Below are 16,099 nucleotides of genomic sequence, written 5' to 3' on the forward strand. Positions count from 1 at the left end.
CTGCGGCCGTGAGGGGACACCCCGGGCAAAGGGCTCCTGCTGCGGGTGACCGCGCACTGGGACAGGCAGCCCGGGGAGGCTGGGCGCTCTCCCTCGCTAGAGATATCCCAGAACGGTCCGGGCGCGATCCTGTGCGGTGCGCTCTGGGACGACCCTGCTGGAGCGGAGAGGTGGGAGCGGATAGACCGCGGTGATGTGCTGCAGTCTCACTCGCTCTGTGAGGGGATCGGGCCGCTGAGGGGCCGGGGGGGTCAGTGGCTGTGTGGCGCTGCCGAAGCCGCTCGGTGTCCCGCAGCGTGTCCCGCCCGGCGCACAGCGGCCCCTCAGCCGCCATGTGCTGCCCGGGCTGGGGCGGTGAGCGGCGCTGGGGGCTGTGTGGGGCTTTTCCCCGACTTTCCGAAAGACATTCTTAGTTAGGAAAGAAAGAAAGAAAAAAAAAAAAAAGGAATTAAAAGCCAGAATGAAACCATAAGAGTTGAGCGAAAGTGAAAGGTCGGTGAGGATCTCAGCCAGCTCGCAGCGAGGTTGGGGCTCCCCGGGGCGGGCAGCCGGCCCCGCCATGGCGGTGAGGGCCGGGGAGCCGCGGGGGAATGGGAGAGGAATTGAGAAAAAGTCGCTACTAAATATCTTCCTTTTTTCCTCACCCTTCGGAGCGGGGCTTTGGGGAAGGTGGGCTTCTCTCTGTCAACCATCGCTCTTCGTGCACGCCGAAAAGTATTGATAGCAGTTCTATGTATCTTCCCATCTTTCCTTTTTTTTTTTTTTTTTAAATAATAATCAGAAAATGTTTGTTTATTTGTTTTAGCTTTTCCTTGGGAATCATGAACACCCGGCAGCAAACTAAACTTATTTACTCCTGGTATGGAAAACCCTTGAGTTCAGACAGAAAGCTGAGAACTTCCCAGTACAAGTAAATAACATTTATTTCTGTTTTGCTACGGGAAACTTAATAGATTTTTTTTACCTTTCTGACATCGTTTAGGTTAACGTGGCAGTCAGTGACAACAGGAGTAAGGTTTTGAGCATTTTGGTGTGACACCGTATGTATGTAACAGAAACATTGTCACTAAGCTCTTGAATTATAAACTGGATAATCTATAAGCAAAAACATTTAACCGAATTTGTGAGTAAGTTTTAACGAATTGAACTACATATGAAAGCTTCTAATCGGGGAACTAATTTGTAAGCGTTGCAAGAAGGGGCACAACTAACTGTAATGCTGACAGGACATTAGGCTTACTGATACGGGAATTATGAAGAATATTAAATTCTCTTAATCTTCTTCTGTCTATCACTTTCTAGGGGGATCTTTATTACATCAGAAAGCACCAAAACAGAAACCTGTATACAGCTTGGTGACTTTATTTTAGTAGAAGGGGTGAATGCAGACCAGCCTTACGTGGCACAGCTCATGGATTTATATGAAGATGGTAAGAGAATGAAAAAATTACATTCTGTCTGAGAAAACTTAAAATGTTTTAAAGTTACTTATTTCATGGGGGTGTAGTTAGCATTAACACTATGTCACTGGCCTAATTTATTAAGAAAATCAAGTTTTGGTAATTATTGCATCTCTTCACATGCTCCCCCAAATATTTGGGACTGATGGCCAATTCCAGCTAAATTTGAGACATAAATGGAAATTTAAGTACATTGCAATTTTTGCAGTCTTTTTACTACTTGTCTAATTTAAAAGCAATGGTCCTTGAGGAAGACAGTGTGAGCTTATGCTTTATTTAGAGATTGGAGAATCCAAATGGAGCAAGAGCACTGCAGCCCTGAAATTCGCATCTCATCAGACATCAGGCAATTTAAAGATAAAGTACAAGGCTGAATAAATAGGACTTGTTATTTTTGTTCCTTGTAGAACTACTTGTTTATACAGAGATAGATATGAAAGGATAAATCATGGGAGGTGGGTGATACAAAAATTGTCCGAGTCTGAATTGGGAGCTACTCATTGGCTGTATTTGATTCCTTTGAGCAGTTTTTGTTCTTTTTTGTGCTGTAATAATACTTTGAGGAGTCTTCTTTACCTTTTTTAAAATATACATAGCTGCCATTCCATCTTATTTATTTACTAATGCACTTTCTTGTAGCACAACTGAATATCCTTTTCATGCTGGAAAAAAACCCATGAGAACTTCCTTAAAAACAAGATATTTCGTCAGCAATATTCCCTGGTTTGTCAGCCAGTGAAAAAATTGTTTCTGGCTTGTCAAAGTAAAATGGCAATGCAAATAACATCCTGAAATTTCTCAGTTCTCCTTTTATGTCACTGCTTTTAGTTAGCAGGGTTTGAGGAGATCGCATCTATGCAAATAAGGAACCTCTTTTGTTTGTGATAGGGAACTTGTGGTCTGGAGCTGGTCTCCAGGTATTTTTGTGATTGAGACTCTGTGCTGGTGTTACCTTAGCCCTTAAAATTCTCAACTCAGACATTTTAATTTAGCTTAGAAAATGGGACTTGCAATCTCTTATCAGATGCTTTCTCACCTGTGTCCAGCGAGGATTTCTACCCTTGCTGGCATTTCAGCTAAAGTCTGGCACGACTTGTGACACAATAAAATCCTGATGTTCCCTGATATTCCTCTCCTTGTTGCAGGTGCTCAGCACAAACGTGCGGTCGTGCAGTGGTTCTGTCGTTTGGAGGAGATACCTCAGAACAAAAGGAAGCTGCTTAAAAGAGAGATTTCTGCCCAGGAGGTGTTTTTCGATCAAATTCTTGGCTATGACACCGATATAGCTGCAGAGACCATTATTAAAAGCATCATGGTATGTACCTGCAACCCTTCCACACAGAGAGGGAAGAAAGAAACAAACAGCAACTCTAGCGTAAATTAGAAACTAAGGATTGCACGAGTTGCAGTAATAAGATCTGTGACTAGAAAATAGCTGATTCTAAATTAACAGTAACCCTTGATGTGTGTATGTTTTGATATTTCCTGTTTTTGCAGGTTTTACCACTACATCTGGGCGAGGAGCTGCCTGTTATTACATTAAACAAGGAACAAACTTTCTATGTCAAACAGTCTTGGGATGGGAAGTGCTTCAAAGTTTTGTCCCCGGACACGTTCTCTAAGCTGAAAGAAGCTAACAAGAAAAGAGGTGTCATCACAAACTCTTCAAAAGCATTTGTTCCTTCAGACATCCTTACACCTGTGAAAAAAGAGACAGACAGTGTTCTTCGGAGTGCCACAAAACCAAAAAACGTTGATATGGAAATAGAATCCAAACATTCTGCTTCCAAGTCCTCCCTTGCTAAGGAGAGGCATTCTCAAAGGGTGGCTAAGAATGACATCAAAACCCCAACAGCAAGGAAGAAGCTGGAGTTAAGCAGTATGTATATGGCAATATTCTGTCCATTCAGTAATCCTGTATGTTTTGTGCTTCTCCCTTTTGGCTAGTTCAAACTGTTGTAAGATTCAGCATCAATATTTTTAGCTACCTTGTAGCTTTGGGATCAGCCTGAGCCTTGTAGGCAGTTCACTTGTTTGACTTGTCTGTTGTTCCAAGCACTCTGCTGCTGATATCCAGCTGTGCTGCTGCACATGTTTTATTTGTATCTGATAAATCTAAATGAAAGTGCTTGTTGACTGAAATGCTACCAGTCAGCCTCGCTCGACCTCAGTGTCCCACTTTCTTTAATCTTCTAATTGTGCACTAAAATGTTTACATTGAGCTGGTTGAATAAGCACATTTCATCCTGTGTAACATGCAGTATTTCCCACATGGAACCTGACTAAAGTTGTAAGTGATGGAGGTGGATTAGAAAACTGAAAAAATCTGTTTGTCTTCCTTCTGTTTAGTAATTTTTTAGATTTTAGAAATGCCTTCTAGTGATCCAGTTCCTTGTTCCTGGAGTCAACTGTCCCTCTGCCTTCATTTAAATAAGTCACTGAGCCAGCTGTATCACATCTTCTGAAAGTTAACCAAACCAACTGTATTGAAGCCTGACAAAAATTAATTTTGCTCTTCATTTTTAGGTCCCACAAGATCCAAAGGCCGGCTGCTGGGATCTGAAGTTTTGGGTCTTTTGGATGACGACTGTGATGCCATAGCACCATTGAAAACATCAGCCACTAAAAGAAAAGTGAAATTCACAAGTGATACTTCAGGCTCACCACCAAAGATCCCCTGCAGCAATGATAAGGCCAAGTCCACGTCTGAGACTGCAGAGCACCACCAGAGGTTCAGTGACACCATACGATTGTCCCCCTACACCAGGGTCAAAGACTTCAGTGGAAAAGACAAGAATCTTCACGAGAAAGATGATGTTCTATCGTAAGTGACAGCGTTTTTATTATTTTTGTGGGGGGGTTCTATTTTATGAAGCTCTCTTAAAACACATTTATGGAAGACTTCTGGAGAGAAAAGTGGGTGAAGTCTGTGATGTGTTTTGCCTGTTGAGAACAAGGAGAGAAGGGGGAGAGCCTCAGCAGTGACAAGTGCACTGTGATGGAACTTTAGTAAATGTTACTTGGAGGTGAGTGAATGATCAGGGAGATCCAAAGAGGACTTGACTTTCCAGATGGAAAAGCAGTTCATGGTTCCAAGAACAGAGAGATGATGCTGGAAATGGGAATGGTAGGAAGATATGAAACTGAAGCCACGTTGATCGTTGTTCTCTTGATGACTGTACCCATGTGCCTGACTTGTGACAAGTGTTGAGGGATGCTGGACTATAGAAAGTGGTTTGATTGGCCTCAGGAGAGTCTTCATGAGAATTGTATGTATGCTTCCATGCTAATTTTTATGTAGGAAAGAAATCAAAGCCCAAAAAGCACAACTATTCGTGTATGTCTTCACAGTCTTTAGAAGTGGCATAAACTGGGGGAGGAGAAGAATGGAACAGACTTTCTCGTGCAAAATGTTGTACAAAGCCAGAAACCAGTCCTTTTCCTCCTTTCCAAGAGTAAAGATGTGGATGCAACAGTGGAATTTCCACCTTTTTTTTTGTCACTAATTATATATAGCATGAAAATGTTTATCTTTCATTGATGGCATTTCAGTAGGATTTATAGATCTAAAAAACTTATAAGAAGTGTCAACAAATAATAAAAGCATCTGTAATTCATCTCATTTTGTACTTTGAACCGGTAGGAAGGTTGTGTAATAACAGTAAAATGTTTCAGTGGCAGGGATGAAGAAGCACCCAGGAAGACAACCAAGGAATGTCAAAACACAAAGAGAAAAGTACTTCCAAAGAGCAAATCAGAGAGATGCCCAAAGGAAATAATTTTTTTCTTATCTTTCTTAAGGAAAAAAAATAGGCAAAAAAACACCTCTCAATAAAATAAAACCACAGCTGTTGTGAGCCCGTCCCTTCAGTTTGGCAGTGCAAAATACAGCAAATAATTTGTTTTTCTTTGCAAAGATGTATTGAAGACAAAATGCAAGAGGGGGGAAACTGTGCTGCCAGCATCCATGCCATAGCCAATCTGTAAATAACAAATAAGAATTCACGCTGGATGGACAGTGGTAACAATTGAGCCTGAAGTTTGAAAGGCCTTCTCTGTGTCTTTACAAGTGTGATGCAAAGAGAGGGAATATAACCGGCTTTGTTTTTTCTTTCCAGTTCTGTTGGATATCAGAAACCGAGCAGCCAGAGCCCTGTGCTGACCCCTCGCTCCCGTAGAGCATGTGCACAGAAAACCAGTGCTCTCATTGCAGAGCAGATCAGGTAAACCCTGCAGCCAAAATCTCCTGTTCTGGTTGCTGTTGAGAGCTTGAGGCCTTGAGAGCTTGAAGCCTTGAGAGCTTGTCTGGCTTAATATTAAAATGCAAATTGTTCTAGAAGCACAGCCTAATTGCAGCTTGAGTAAAAACTGGTTTATGTTCAGAAACGTAAAGCTGACTCATGGTGTTCTTCAGAAAACTGACTTCCTTTTAAATCAGTCTGTTAGAAAGCCATGGAAAATTAGTAGCTGAAGTGGAAAACGTTTTGGCTTGCTGATTACAAGAACTCCAGAAAAAACTGAAAGTGCACAAATGTTGCTCTGTGATGTGTAGACTTGTGTGGATTTTTTTTTTTTTTTTTTTTTTTTTGGAAGCTTAAATCATTTGTGTTTCTTACAGCATGTTGGACCAGGAAGATTTTCTGTCTGGCTCTGACAGTTCCTACTCTTCAAGTAGCGAGGAAGAGGAGGATGATGATGTGCCTTGTACACCAGAGAAGAAAACAAAATCCAGCAGAGTATTCAGCACCCCAAAATCTTCAAGGAAGTCAGCAGTTCACACTCCTGTGAAGACAATGAAGAAAACTGTAAGGTTCCACATAAAAGAGCTATTTTTATTATTTCTGAGCCAGTTATTTGAATGTTTGATGCTGTGTACCAGAGTTAAATATCTGAACCCCTTGGCTTTTAATGAAGCCTTATCTGGATTAATTTAATCTTTTATATGAGTAGGTTAAGAAAATACATAAAGCCATTTGCATGTTGTAATATTGTGACAGTATTGATCAGAAAACTGTAGCCTAAACGGGGAAATTATTGGCTTGGATGCTGTTTCTTAAGAACCAGATCATTCTGTTACGCAGCACTTCAGAAAAGGACTGACAACTCAAAAATTCTTCAGACAGTTAAAAGGTGTAGTTGTCGCCACTGCCTTTCCAGTTTCCTTTTTCTCTTAGGAAGAAAACACCATAAAGCTTGTTTGGTAATTCCCTGGGTAAATACTGGCTCTCAGTTCACTCTGGCATAAGTAATGTTTGGGAAACTCACGTCAGTGATTTGTTCCCAACAGAAATTGCTGTTTGTAGAAAATCTGCTTGAGGTTGTAATTTCTCTTTGCAGCCTTCACAAGGAACGCCCAGAACACCCCGGAATGCAACTCCAGAAATCCCCAGGCGCATCCAGGCAGCCCAGGAACCAACCAGTGTACTGGAAGAAGCCAGATTAAGGTAATCTGTGCTCAGGAAAATCATCTTTATTTTGCATCAGGTGTGCACAGCAGTAGACTCTGCTGAAATGGGGAATGTTATCTTTACCATTTAGAAGAAAATAGGTAAAAATGCGTGGTGTTCTGATCCAAGAAGAGTATTTAATAATTTACAGTATAATACAAACAATGGTAGTGTTTACAATACTGTTTTCGCAATTTCAGATGATTTTAACCTGTCCATGCTAAGTTCTTCAGAATTAGGCATCTTTATTCTGTGCATTAGAAAAACAAAGATCCTCTCTGATTACCTTTAGACTGTAAAGGCACAATAATTGTCTCCTTTTGGTGCACGAAAAAGCTTCACAGGTATCACTGTAGGTCTTCACAGTGGAAAAAAACCAAGCATTCAGGACTGACTATCCTTTCAAACTGGGTTTTAGTTCTGTTTCTGATAAGCAGTCTCTCCTGATTTATCCTATCTCTGCACTGAGTTATAAATAGTCTGTGAATTAAAACAATTAGATCTTTATTGCTGCATAAATTAAGAGCACACAGAGAGAGACCAGGCTGTTTCTTTTGGGATACTTGACACTGACTTAAAAGTATGTAAGAGAGATTTGGAAAACTCCACACAGGAGGAAGGTGAGCATCTGCCTGTTGACTTGCATCAGTTCTTCGGAGAGAACAGCAATTTTAATTTTCTTTTTCTTTTTTAATTCAAAGGCTGCATGTTTCTGCTATCCCAGAATCTCTGCCTTGTCGTGAGGAAGAATTCCAGGATATCTATAACTTCGTGGAAAGCAAACTTATCGACGGTACAGGAGGGTGAGTTTGGATAGACTGAGACCAAGATCACATCTGCTTACAGCATAACAGTAGGCAGATGATGTATTTTCACTTTATATTTATACTTTATTACTTATATTTGAAAGGTTATCCTCATTTAAAGTTCCTCACTCAATTTTCCTGGTATTTTTCTTCCTTAAGTGGTGGTGTGTGTAGAAAAAACGTGGGCTTCTTTATTCCACAGATTCAAATTAAAGACCAAGTTATAACTGGTCAGTTTTAGAAGTCTGGAAAACTATTTATGTAAAAAAAAAAAAAAAAAGTAAATTACATTTATAAAATGTTTGAGGTTGTTAATTGCTTCAGTAATAATAAAACCCCTCATGATCCTCCAAGGTGTTATTTGCAAATAAAGCTTGCAAATAAAGTAAGATGTAGGGAGTAGCCTGAAGTGTCAGAGGAGCATTCAGGACTGGTGTCAGGTCAGGAATTCCAGCTCATTAATCCCAAGAGTGTTACCATTTTGCTCAGGCTGCTGAAGAGGTGCTCTCCTTCTGTAGGTGCATGTACATTTCTGGAGTGCCTGGGACAGGTAAAACTGCAACTGTTCACGAAGTAATTCGGTGTCTTCAGCGAGCTGCAGAGAACGATGAACTGCCACCGTTCCAGTTTGTGGAGATCAACGGCATGAAGCTCACAGACCCTCACCAAGCCTATGTGCAGATATTAGAGGTAAGTAAAGAGTTTTCAGTGGCTCCTGGGTTTGAAAGAAGAGATCTTACACTTTACAGTCAGATCCTTGATGTCTTACAGTGTTCAAGGCACTTAGCAGCAGTTCCCAGTCCCTCCAAGAGACTGTGCTTTAATCTTAGAGCAGGTTAGAAAATAATTAACTTAAGGCCTTAGCCAACTTCTTGAACTGTTTCTGCTGCATAAGGGTAGTGGCTGAGAAGTAGCCTGGTTTATTGCATCTACTCATCTAAAAAAAAATCGAAACCAGCTTTTTGTATTTTCTATGGCAAAACTTTTACTGCACATCTGCTTAAACAACTACTAAGGTGACAATTCTGAAAGTCAGTGTAGCAGTAGAATAATTACTGAGGGGGTCTCAATGGTTAATTGGTCAGTCACAATAGTAATTCAGTTAAAGAGGGGCCATCTCTGTCAACAAAAGTGTGTTTCTGAGATCCATGACAAACCAGTCTGCAGTATCTGTCTGGGACTACTGACTGTGCTTGTGTTGTATGGGTGGGAATTAATCTTCTGAGGACCTGATTAAGATCACCCAGTAGGCATTAGACAGTAACTGTAAAGCTTCCTCAGTCTAGGCTAACTTTAAACCAGTGACCTGGAAATTAAATGGTTTCCTGAAGCATCTGTTCCATTTTCATATAAACTTCTGCTCCATTTATTTAAGTTTGACATCATCTTTCTGAGCAGAGTGGCATACATTAGTGTTCTAATGTCCCCATCCTCATAGTTGGCTGCTCAATTTGCATATTTGCATCCTTTCCTCAAACCAGCTTGGACAGCATCTTGCTGAGGGATTTGCTGAGGTCAGGCCACTGTGTGTCTTTAGCATAGTGAGGCTTCCTGACAATTACCTTATTTCATGGTAGTGTGAATGTATTTTAACATCCTTTGTTCCCATCCCATTCAGCAGAAAATCTAAAAATGAATAAAGAATGGGCCTTTGGAAGTACAATCTGTTGCCCCCCACTGGTCCTGAACTCTAAGGTAGCCCAGTGAGATATCCTTTAGGGGAGTACAAAGTGACACGAACCACGTACTTCTCCAATTCCTTCTGCCTCAGCTGCTGTGAAAGAACCCTAACTAAGAGCGAGGCTGCTGCTGCTCTCCTGATTGCTGCAGGTCCAGATCCAGTTTGTTGGTGTTTCTCTTTGCATGACTGAAGCAAATTCTGGAGCTTCCCTTCTGCAGTGACCTCGGTGCTGTAGGAAAGTGTAGAGATGAAGAGGGACTGGAAGCCCTGCACAGAGGAAAGAGATAAGGTTGAATACCTGGGTACAGTAAGAGTCCAGTTCCACCACAGCAACTGAACTCTGTGGGATATTGGATACTCAGCTCCAGAGCTGTAGAATCAGAGTTCTCTGGGATTCAACTCCTTTCTGTGACTGATTTGGACTGTCCTGACTGAACTGGAAACATGAAACAATTAGAGATTATACATTAATCTTGTGCCCTTGTTTAGTAATTATCAAATCTTAGGTTTATGCAAGACTTTAGAAAAGAAATACAGTTTTCAAATGCAGTCTCCGTTTGGTTTTATTGCTGGACTTTGCACTATGGTGAACAATTGATTCAGCATCTGCAGTGTCATTTTGAACTGTCATGCTTTGATTTCTGGATATCTTTGGACTTGCAAGGGAGGAGGTAATGTACAGTCAGCTCATCTGTTCTGCCACATAGATGCAAAAGGTAGTGCAGGTATCTTTTTAGCTCACAGTTGAATAAATTTAATTATAGATCCTACTGATGATTCATTAGAATTTTAATAGCAGTCCAGGATTACTCAAGTCAGGCTATTCTTGTCAGCTGACTTAGGTTTTCAGTAGGTGTGTGCATTTAGAGATACCCTAGAGATATGCTGGGTTTAGAGCCCTCTAGACTGGGTGGGTTCAGGATTTCTTAATGATTCTAAGACTGCAGAGAATTCTGTGGGCCTTTCTTTTTATTGTTTTGTTTCTCTTTTCCTTTATGGGCAGTTCTTGGCAGATCTGAGTGTCTTATGAGCTACTTTCTCCCTTTTTTTATTCCCCCACAGAAAAAATAATCCAGGTGCTCGGTGTTGATTGTTAAGGAAAGGCAAAATTGAGTGGAGTATTTGTATTTTGTATTTCCAGGGGTTTGGTGTGATTAACCTGCAATATTTGTTCAATCCTTGTGCAGTTCTTGACCGGTCAGAAGGTGACAGCAACCCATGCTGCAGTACTGCTGGCAAAGCTGTTCAGTACGCCTGGACCAAAGAGGAAAACCACAGTGCTGATAGTGGATGAGGTGAGACAAAGAATCCTTTGTTTTCTTTCCTCCAGGGATTGTAAGAAGTGAGTTTTTGGTGGATGGAAAATTATGCATGCTTTTGAGTGATGTAACAGGAACAGACTTAGGAGAGGGGAGACACAAATAGTTCCTCTTACGTATTTAAATTCACTTTCCTAAAAAGGCTGAGTATCCTGTTGCCATGTTGTTCTCTGCCTTGGATTTCGTATTGGTTTTATGTTTTGTTATTCCAAGACATGGAGTAGGTTGTTTGTCAATTCTAAATACCAGAGGATTCAACTTTTTGTATTTAGTCTGGAAGCTGCTGCTTTTCCAGTGGGCAAACTCCCAGATAAATAAGTCACACCCAATTTTGAAAAACCTTGAATGTGCTATGTTCAGTAATAATCATATGCACTCTTATTTTTGCTGTAAGCTAATTCAGACGTCTCACTTGGAGGGTCTTTGAATCTTGTTAGATGTAGTATTAGTATCACAGTAGTGCTTTAAAACTCCAGCTGTTTAACATTTACTGTTCAAGCATCCAGTAGGACTGTGTGCTTTTCCAAAAGAGATTAGAGCCCTAACTCAGCAAATGCAGTCCTATTAGATGGATAAAGGAAAGGCAACAGAGACAGCTTGTTCAGAATCTTCTGTGGCAGAGCTGGTTCCTTTTGCCAGTCTGATTCTTCTCTTTTTACCCCTGCAGCTTGATCTGCTGTGGACGCGGAAGCAGAACGTGATGTACAATTTATTCGACTGGCCGACCCAAAAGCACTCCAAGCTGATCATCCTGGCCATTGCCAACACCATGGACCTGCCAGAGAGGATCATGATGAACAGAGTAGCCAGCAGGCTGGTACGTCCTAGCAGGTCTGCTGCTGTGCCGTAGCAGGAGAACAGATTAAATCTGGATGCAATGGAAAGCAGTCCAGGAGAAAAGGAGGATTGGTTATATCAGAAGCTGAACAATGTTTTTATAATTCCCTCTCCAGAGGACTGATAATGAACATATAAATCTTAGCAAAGTTAGTTCAGGAGCCTGTTTGCTAATCAGGGATTAGGCTGTGTACATACATTATGTTCTTGTAAGAATGAAATAAGAATGTGATGCCTGTTTAAACTATATTAAGATCTGGATAATCAAATGCTGTGCTTCATAGTTAAGCTGCTTACTCTAGAGTTCAGAAGAATTCCCTTCTGGTTTCCCTTCCTCTTCCCCTTTCATTCCAGGCACCTACTTCTCTGGTTGCCATCATCAGTTGGTATACATAAAGGTATCCAGCAAAGAAAATTGGATGTTCTCTCCACTTGTTTTGAATACATTTTCCTAGGTCATCTCACCACGGCTCTAGAAAGTGATTTGCAAAAACAGTGCTCGGTGCCTCTATCCTTCCATGACTCAAAAGCAGCTCCACAGGGTGTGAATTGCTTTCCCCCACCCACTAAGCTCACCGCAGATCAGCTGAGTCCATACAGTCACAAGAGAAGAGTTTTGCATAAGAAATTCCAAACTCGGGTCTCCCGTAGGATTGCACCATCTGTAACACAGATTGTCCTCATCTGAGGGCAGTTCTTATTCTCTTGAGCCAGAAGAGGCTTTTAATTCTTGGCTGATGGCTAACTTGAAGTCAGCACAGACATACACAGATTTGCTAAAGGAGACATTAATATTTTTCCATGGCTGCCGCTGTTATTGTATGAAAAAAATAATGTGTAGACAGATGTAATCAAAGTATTTTTGTGTTAGGGGAGCTCTGATTTGTTAAAAAGTTTTTTGTAAGATAGATCTGAATTCTGATAGCAGCTTCACTTGCTCCTCGGACCTTTCAGCAGGGAAATCCAACCAGTGGTCCTCACTGAGTCACAGTTCTGTGGATTTGTACATTTGTTTCACAAATGTGATTGATTAAAGCGTGTCACTAGGAGGGAAAGGATGTGAAAGACTGATTGCTCCACCAGAAAAAGGAAAAGTTACCACACAGGCCATTCTTGAGCAGCTGAGAGTTTTCCAGCACCACAAACCCTTCTCACTGTGTTGTGTCATTTGTTGTAGGGCCTCACCAGAATGTCCTTCCAGCCCTACACCTACAAACAGTTACAGCAAATCATTTCATCCAGGCTGAAGGGTGTGAAGGCATTTGAAGAGGATGCAGTTCAACTGGTTTCCAGAAAGGTGAGCACCGAGCAGATGAATGTCCTTCATGTTGCACCAGGTGAAAAGTGTGGGGACAGCAGGGAGAGTTTTGGAACAGCTGTTAGACCTGGTTCTGTGGCTGTGTCCTGTATTGGAGGCAAGTGGGGCACAATTATACATTATTCAGCGTATTTTCTCAGAAGACGTTGCTAGAGCAGTGTCCTTGCTTTTTCCACCTACTCTGAGAAGGCAGCAGCTTATTCCAAGAGCTGAAGGCATGACAAGAGTCGTGATGATGAGATGTCAACTGTCTCCGCTGTTTAGCATAATGTGAGTCATTGGAGAATCCTGAAAAAGGTAGCATGCCAGTGGCAGTGGAAATAGACTTATTAATTTTATTTCTCAAGAAGTTTAGTGCCCTGTTATAATGGATAATAGCTGCTCTGTTTGTAAGTCTCAATACTCAGTTGTACAAAATGTAAGTATTGCATTTGGGGATCAGCAGCTTCTCAAACTGAGATATGTGCACTGCTAATGTGCTATGTTAGCAGCTCTATATTAAAGTAATCTATTAAAATTACGTCAAAACATCCTACATCACTGTAGGATTAATAAAGAGTGCTCATGAATATGCAAGAAGCAAACACAAGCATGTGTTTTGTTGCGAAAGAACCACCTCTCTGTAAGAGTAATAGTGATGATTTTGCAGAGGAAATAATTGCAGTGCTTTTCTAGTACGAGTTTTCTTCAGAAAATACAGAAATATACCTTGCAATTAGGTTTTCTACAGGGTTTCTCATTCTTGGCCCCACCTGGGTTCTAAGGCTTTTGTATATTACCAGCACCTACTGGGAAAAGTAGGCCAGTGCTATATGTGATGAATGTTCATAGCTTTATTAAAACTGTAAAGCACAACTGGGGTTTTAACAAGTATTTAGTTTCAGAAATTTCAGACACCTAAAAATTTTCATGCACTTGTAACTGTAAATCGACTATCCTGAATATTTCTTGGAGACCTTCTAAAATTATTGGTGTACTCTTAAAATCATTATTTTAATGAGTATAGATAAACGGAGGTTTTAGGTGTCATAGCTACCCTCTCCCCTTTTTTTTTGTCCCTTTTGCATGAACCTGGGTTATGGTAAAGGTCTTCACTGATAATTAAACTGGTACTTCTGAAAGCTTTTGCTGTTGAAGTGAACTGCTCACCTTTAATTTTTTTTTTAACCTCTGACTTCTGTGTTACAGAAAAAAGTTCAGCCTTGAATTTATGATGACCAGATCAAGGTGGGGTGGTGGGAGATGTGGAGTGTCGCTCCTCTTGGTTTTGATCAGTAAGCTTTGTTGCTCAGGATCTGGGACTGTATGAAGACATTTCAGAGCTGCGTGCTCAGGATGTCTGGGGTTTGTTTGCCTGCTGATTCTTGCTAAACTCCCCCCAGCTGTTTGGAAATGTCACAAATGTGTCCCGTTCCCTTGCAGGTGGCAGCCCTGTCCGGGGATGCCCGGCGGTGCCTGGATATCTGCAGAAGGGCCACGGAGATCTGCGAGTTCGCGGGGGAGAAGAGAACCCCGGAGATCGTCAGGATGGCCCACGTGATCGAAGCCATAGATGAGATGTTCTCATCACCATATGCCAACGCCATCAGGTAAAAATGTTTCCTTTGCTCTTGTGTCTCTTTCGCAGCACTGGTTTTTCAAAAACAAAAATTGTGATGCCAGAGTTGCAGGCTGTGATACAGTGGCCGCTTGTGACATAAACTGCCCACCCTGCGTTTAAATATGTAGCTCCCAAGCAATTTCCCTTCCAGACTTCCTCCTGATGTTTCATAGGCTCTGAACTTCACAAATGGATTTTTGTCTGTTTTGTTTTTTGACTCAGGAATGCTTCATTGCATGAACAAATCTTCTTGAAAGCAATTTTGGCAGAGTTTCGCAGGGCAGGAGTTGAGGAGGCGACAGTTCAACAGGTACGGGGCTTTTTTGTTACCGACACCAGTAATCTGGATCACAAGGTGGTTTTGGTTTTTTTTTGTTTTTTTTTGCCTGCGTGTGAAAACATCTCATGCTTCTACCCTAAGAAGCTTTGTAACAGGAAAAATCAAAGAGAAGCTGAAATTATCAGGCAGTGGTCCAAGGAGGAAAACTGAAAGTTGATTCCAACTTGTGCATCACTGTTTTTCTTTTCAGAGGCAGATATGTCACTGGTGGCTTTGGTTTAACTAAACCCATAAAATACCAGGCGCCAGCAGAGCTGTGAAAACTGGAGTAGTCATGAGTAGTGTGGAAGCTAAATGTTAATACTTACAGAAAGATGGTAGTTCTAAACATTTTTATATAAAATTACAGCATCTAAAGAAGCTGGAGCGATTTTTCTCTCCCCTCCCATGGTTGTGGGGGAAGGCAGCTTCTCTCTGTGTCACCTTGGCACACTCATTTGCAGCAGGCAGTGAACATAACCTGTGTCCTTCTCCTCTTTTCCGACAGATCTACCACCACCACGTGGCCTTGTGCAGGATGGAAGGCCTGCAGAGCCCTACGGTGTCAGAAATCATGGCAATTTGCTCGAGGCTTGGTGCCTGCAGGCTCTTGCTGGTGGAGGCCAGCAATAAATACCTGCACATGCGGGTGAGGCTGAACCTCGGCCAGGACGATGTCATGTACGCACTCAGGGAGGAATAAAGCTAAAGAGATTTTATTGCTTTTAGTATGTATAAATATTTTAAATACCATGTATTTTTATTTTTTTTTTAATTATTGATAAAATGGAAATAGTGTATTTTTAAATGCTTTGCGTATTTGTTCGGTGTACAAGAGCGCTCTGTTTTAATAATAAAGAATTAATTTCAAAGCATTTTAAGCATTTCAAACTATTTGTTTTTAGAAGTATTTTTAAGTGCTGGGAGCTGGGCCCCTTTTAATTGAGGTCTATGAACTTGGAATGGATTATTTCAAATGGGTTATTTGAAATGGATTACCTGCATCACTATTTTTTGTTGTTAAGACCCATGGAGTCTGGCACACTGTGTATTTTCCTCACTGACTTTTATACTCAACGAAAGGCGTCGTTAAAATATGCTTAAACTTTAATTATATCAGTAAGGAAAGGAAACTTCCAGTTTGCAAGGCAGGGTCGACGTCGGAACGGAGGAGACTGTAACAATACCGCGCGAACTGCGCGACTGAAGTACCCAACCCCTTTATCGGATCGCGACGAAGGCTCGGGTGTGCGGGCGGCGCGCAGGAGCCGGTTCGGACAGCCCGGGGGCCGCGGCTCCGCGCCGGGCCCGC

At 41.5% G+C, this 16,099-nt stretch overlaps 1 protein-coding gene across 1 annotated transcript; it reads left to right on the forward strand.

Annotated features, from left to right (window-relative positions):
* The first annotated feature begins 13 nt into the window (after positions 1–13).
* ORC1 (origin recognition complex subunit 1) lies at positions 14–15,661 on the forward strand. The gene is made up of 17 exons (XM_040073059.2): positions 14–170; positions 806–910; positions 1,303–1,430; positions 2,606–2,775; positions 2,958–3,339; positions 3,987–4,284; positions 5,579–5,683; positions 6,079–6,265; positions 6,798–6,904; positions 7,609–7,710; positions 8,232–8,403; positions 10,582–10,689; positions 11,381–11,530; positions 12,728–12,847; positions 14,291–14,457; positions 14,691–14,778; positions 15,296–15,661. The coding sequence occupies exons 2-17, from the start codon at positions 822–824 to the stop codon at positions 15,488–15,490; spliced, it is 2,568 nt and encodes an 855-aa protein (XP_039928993.1). The 5' UTR covers positions 14–170; positions 806–821; the 3' UTR covers positions 15,491–15,661.
* Positions 15,662–16,099: the final 438 nt, after the last annotated feature.

Source organism: Hirundo rustica, chromosome 9, assembly GCF_015227805.2.
Source record: "Hirundo rustica isolate bHirRus1 chromosome 9, bHirRus1.pri.v3, whole genome shotgun sequence".
In the NCBI taxonomy this organism is placed as follows: Eukaryota; Metazoa; Chordata; class Aves; order Passeriformes; family Hirundinidae; genus Hirundo; species Hirundo rustica.

What these genes read in the sequence shown, in the direction of transcription:
- ORC1 (XM_040073059.2), top strand. Translation starts at nt 822, where the DNA reads ATGAACACCCGGCAGCAAACTAAACTTATTTACTCCTGGTATGGAAAA. An exon ending in GAAGAAGCTGGAGTTAAGCA is followed by an intron (nt 3,340 to 3,986) that starts GTATGTATATGG and finishes CTTCATTTTTAG; the next exon opens with GTCCCACAAGATCCAAAGGC. An exon ending in CCTATGTGCAGATATTAGAG is followed by an intron (nt 8,404 to 10,581) that starts GTAAGTAAAGAG and finishes ATCCTTGTGCAG; the next exon opens with TTCTTGACCGGTCAGAAGGT.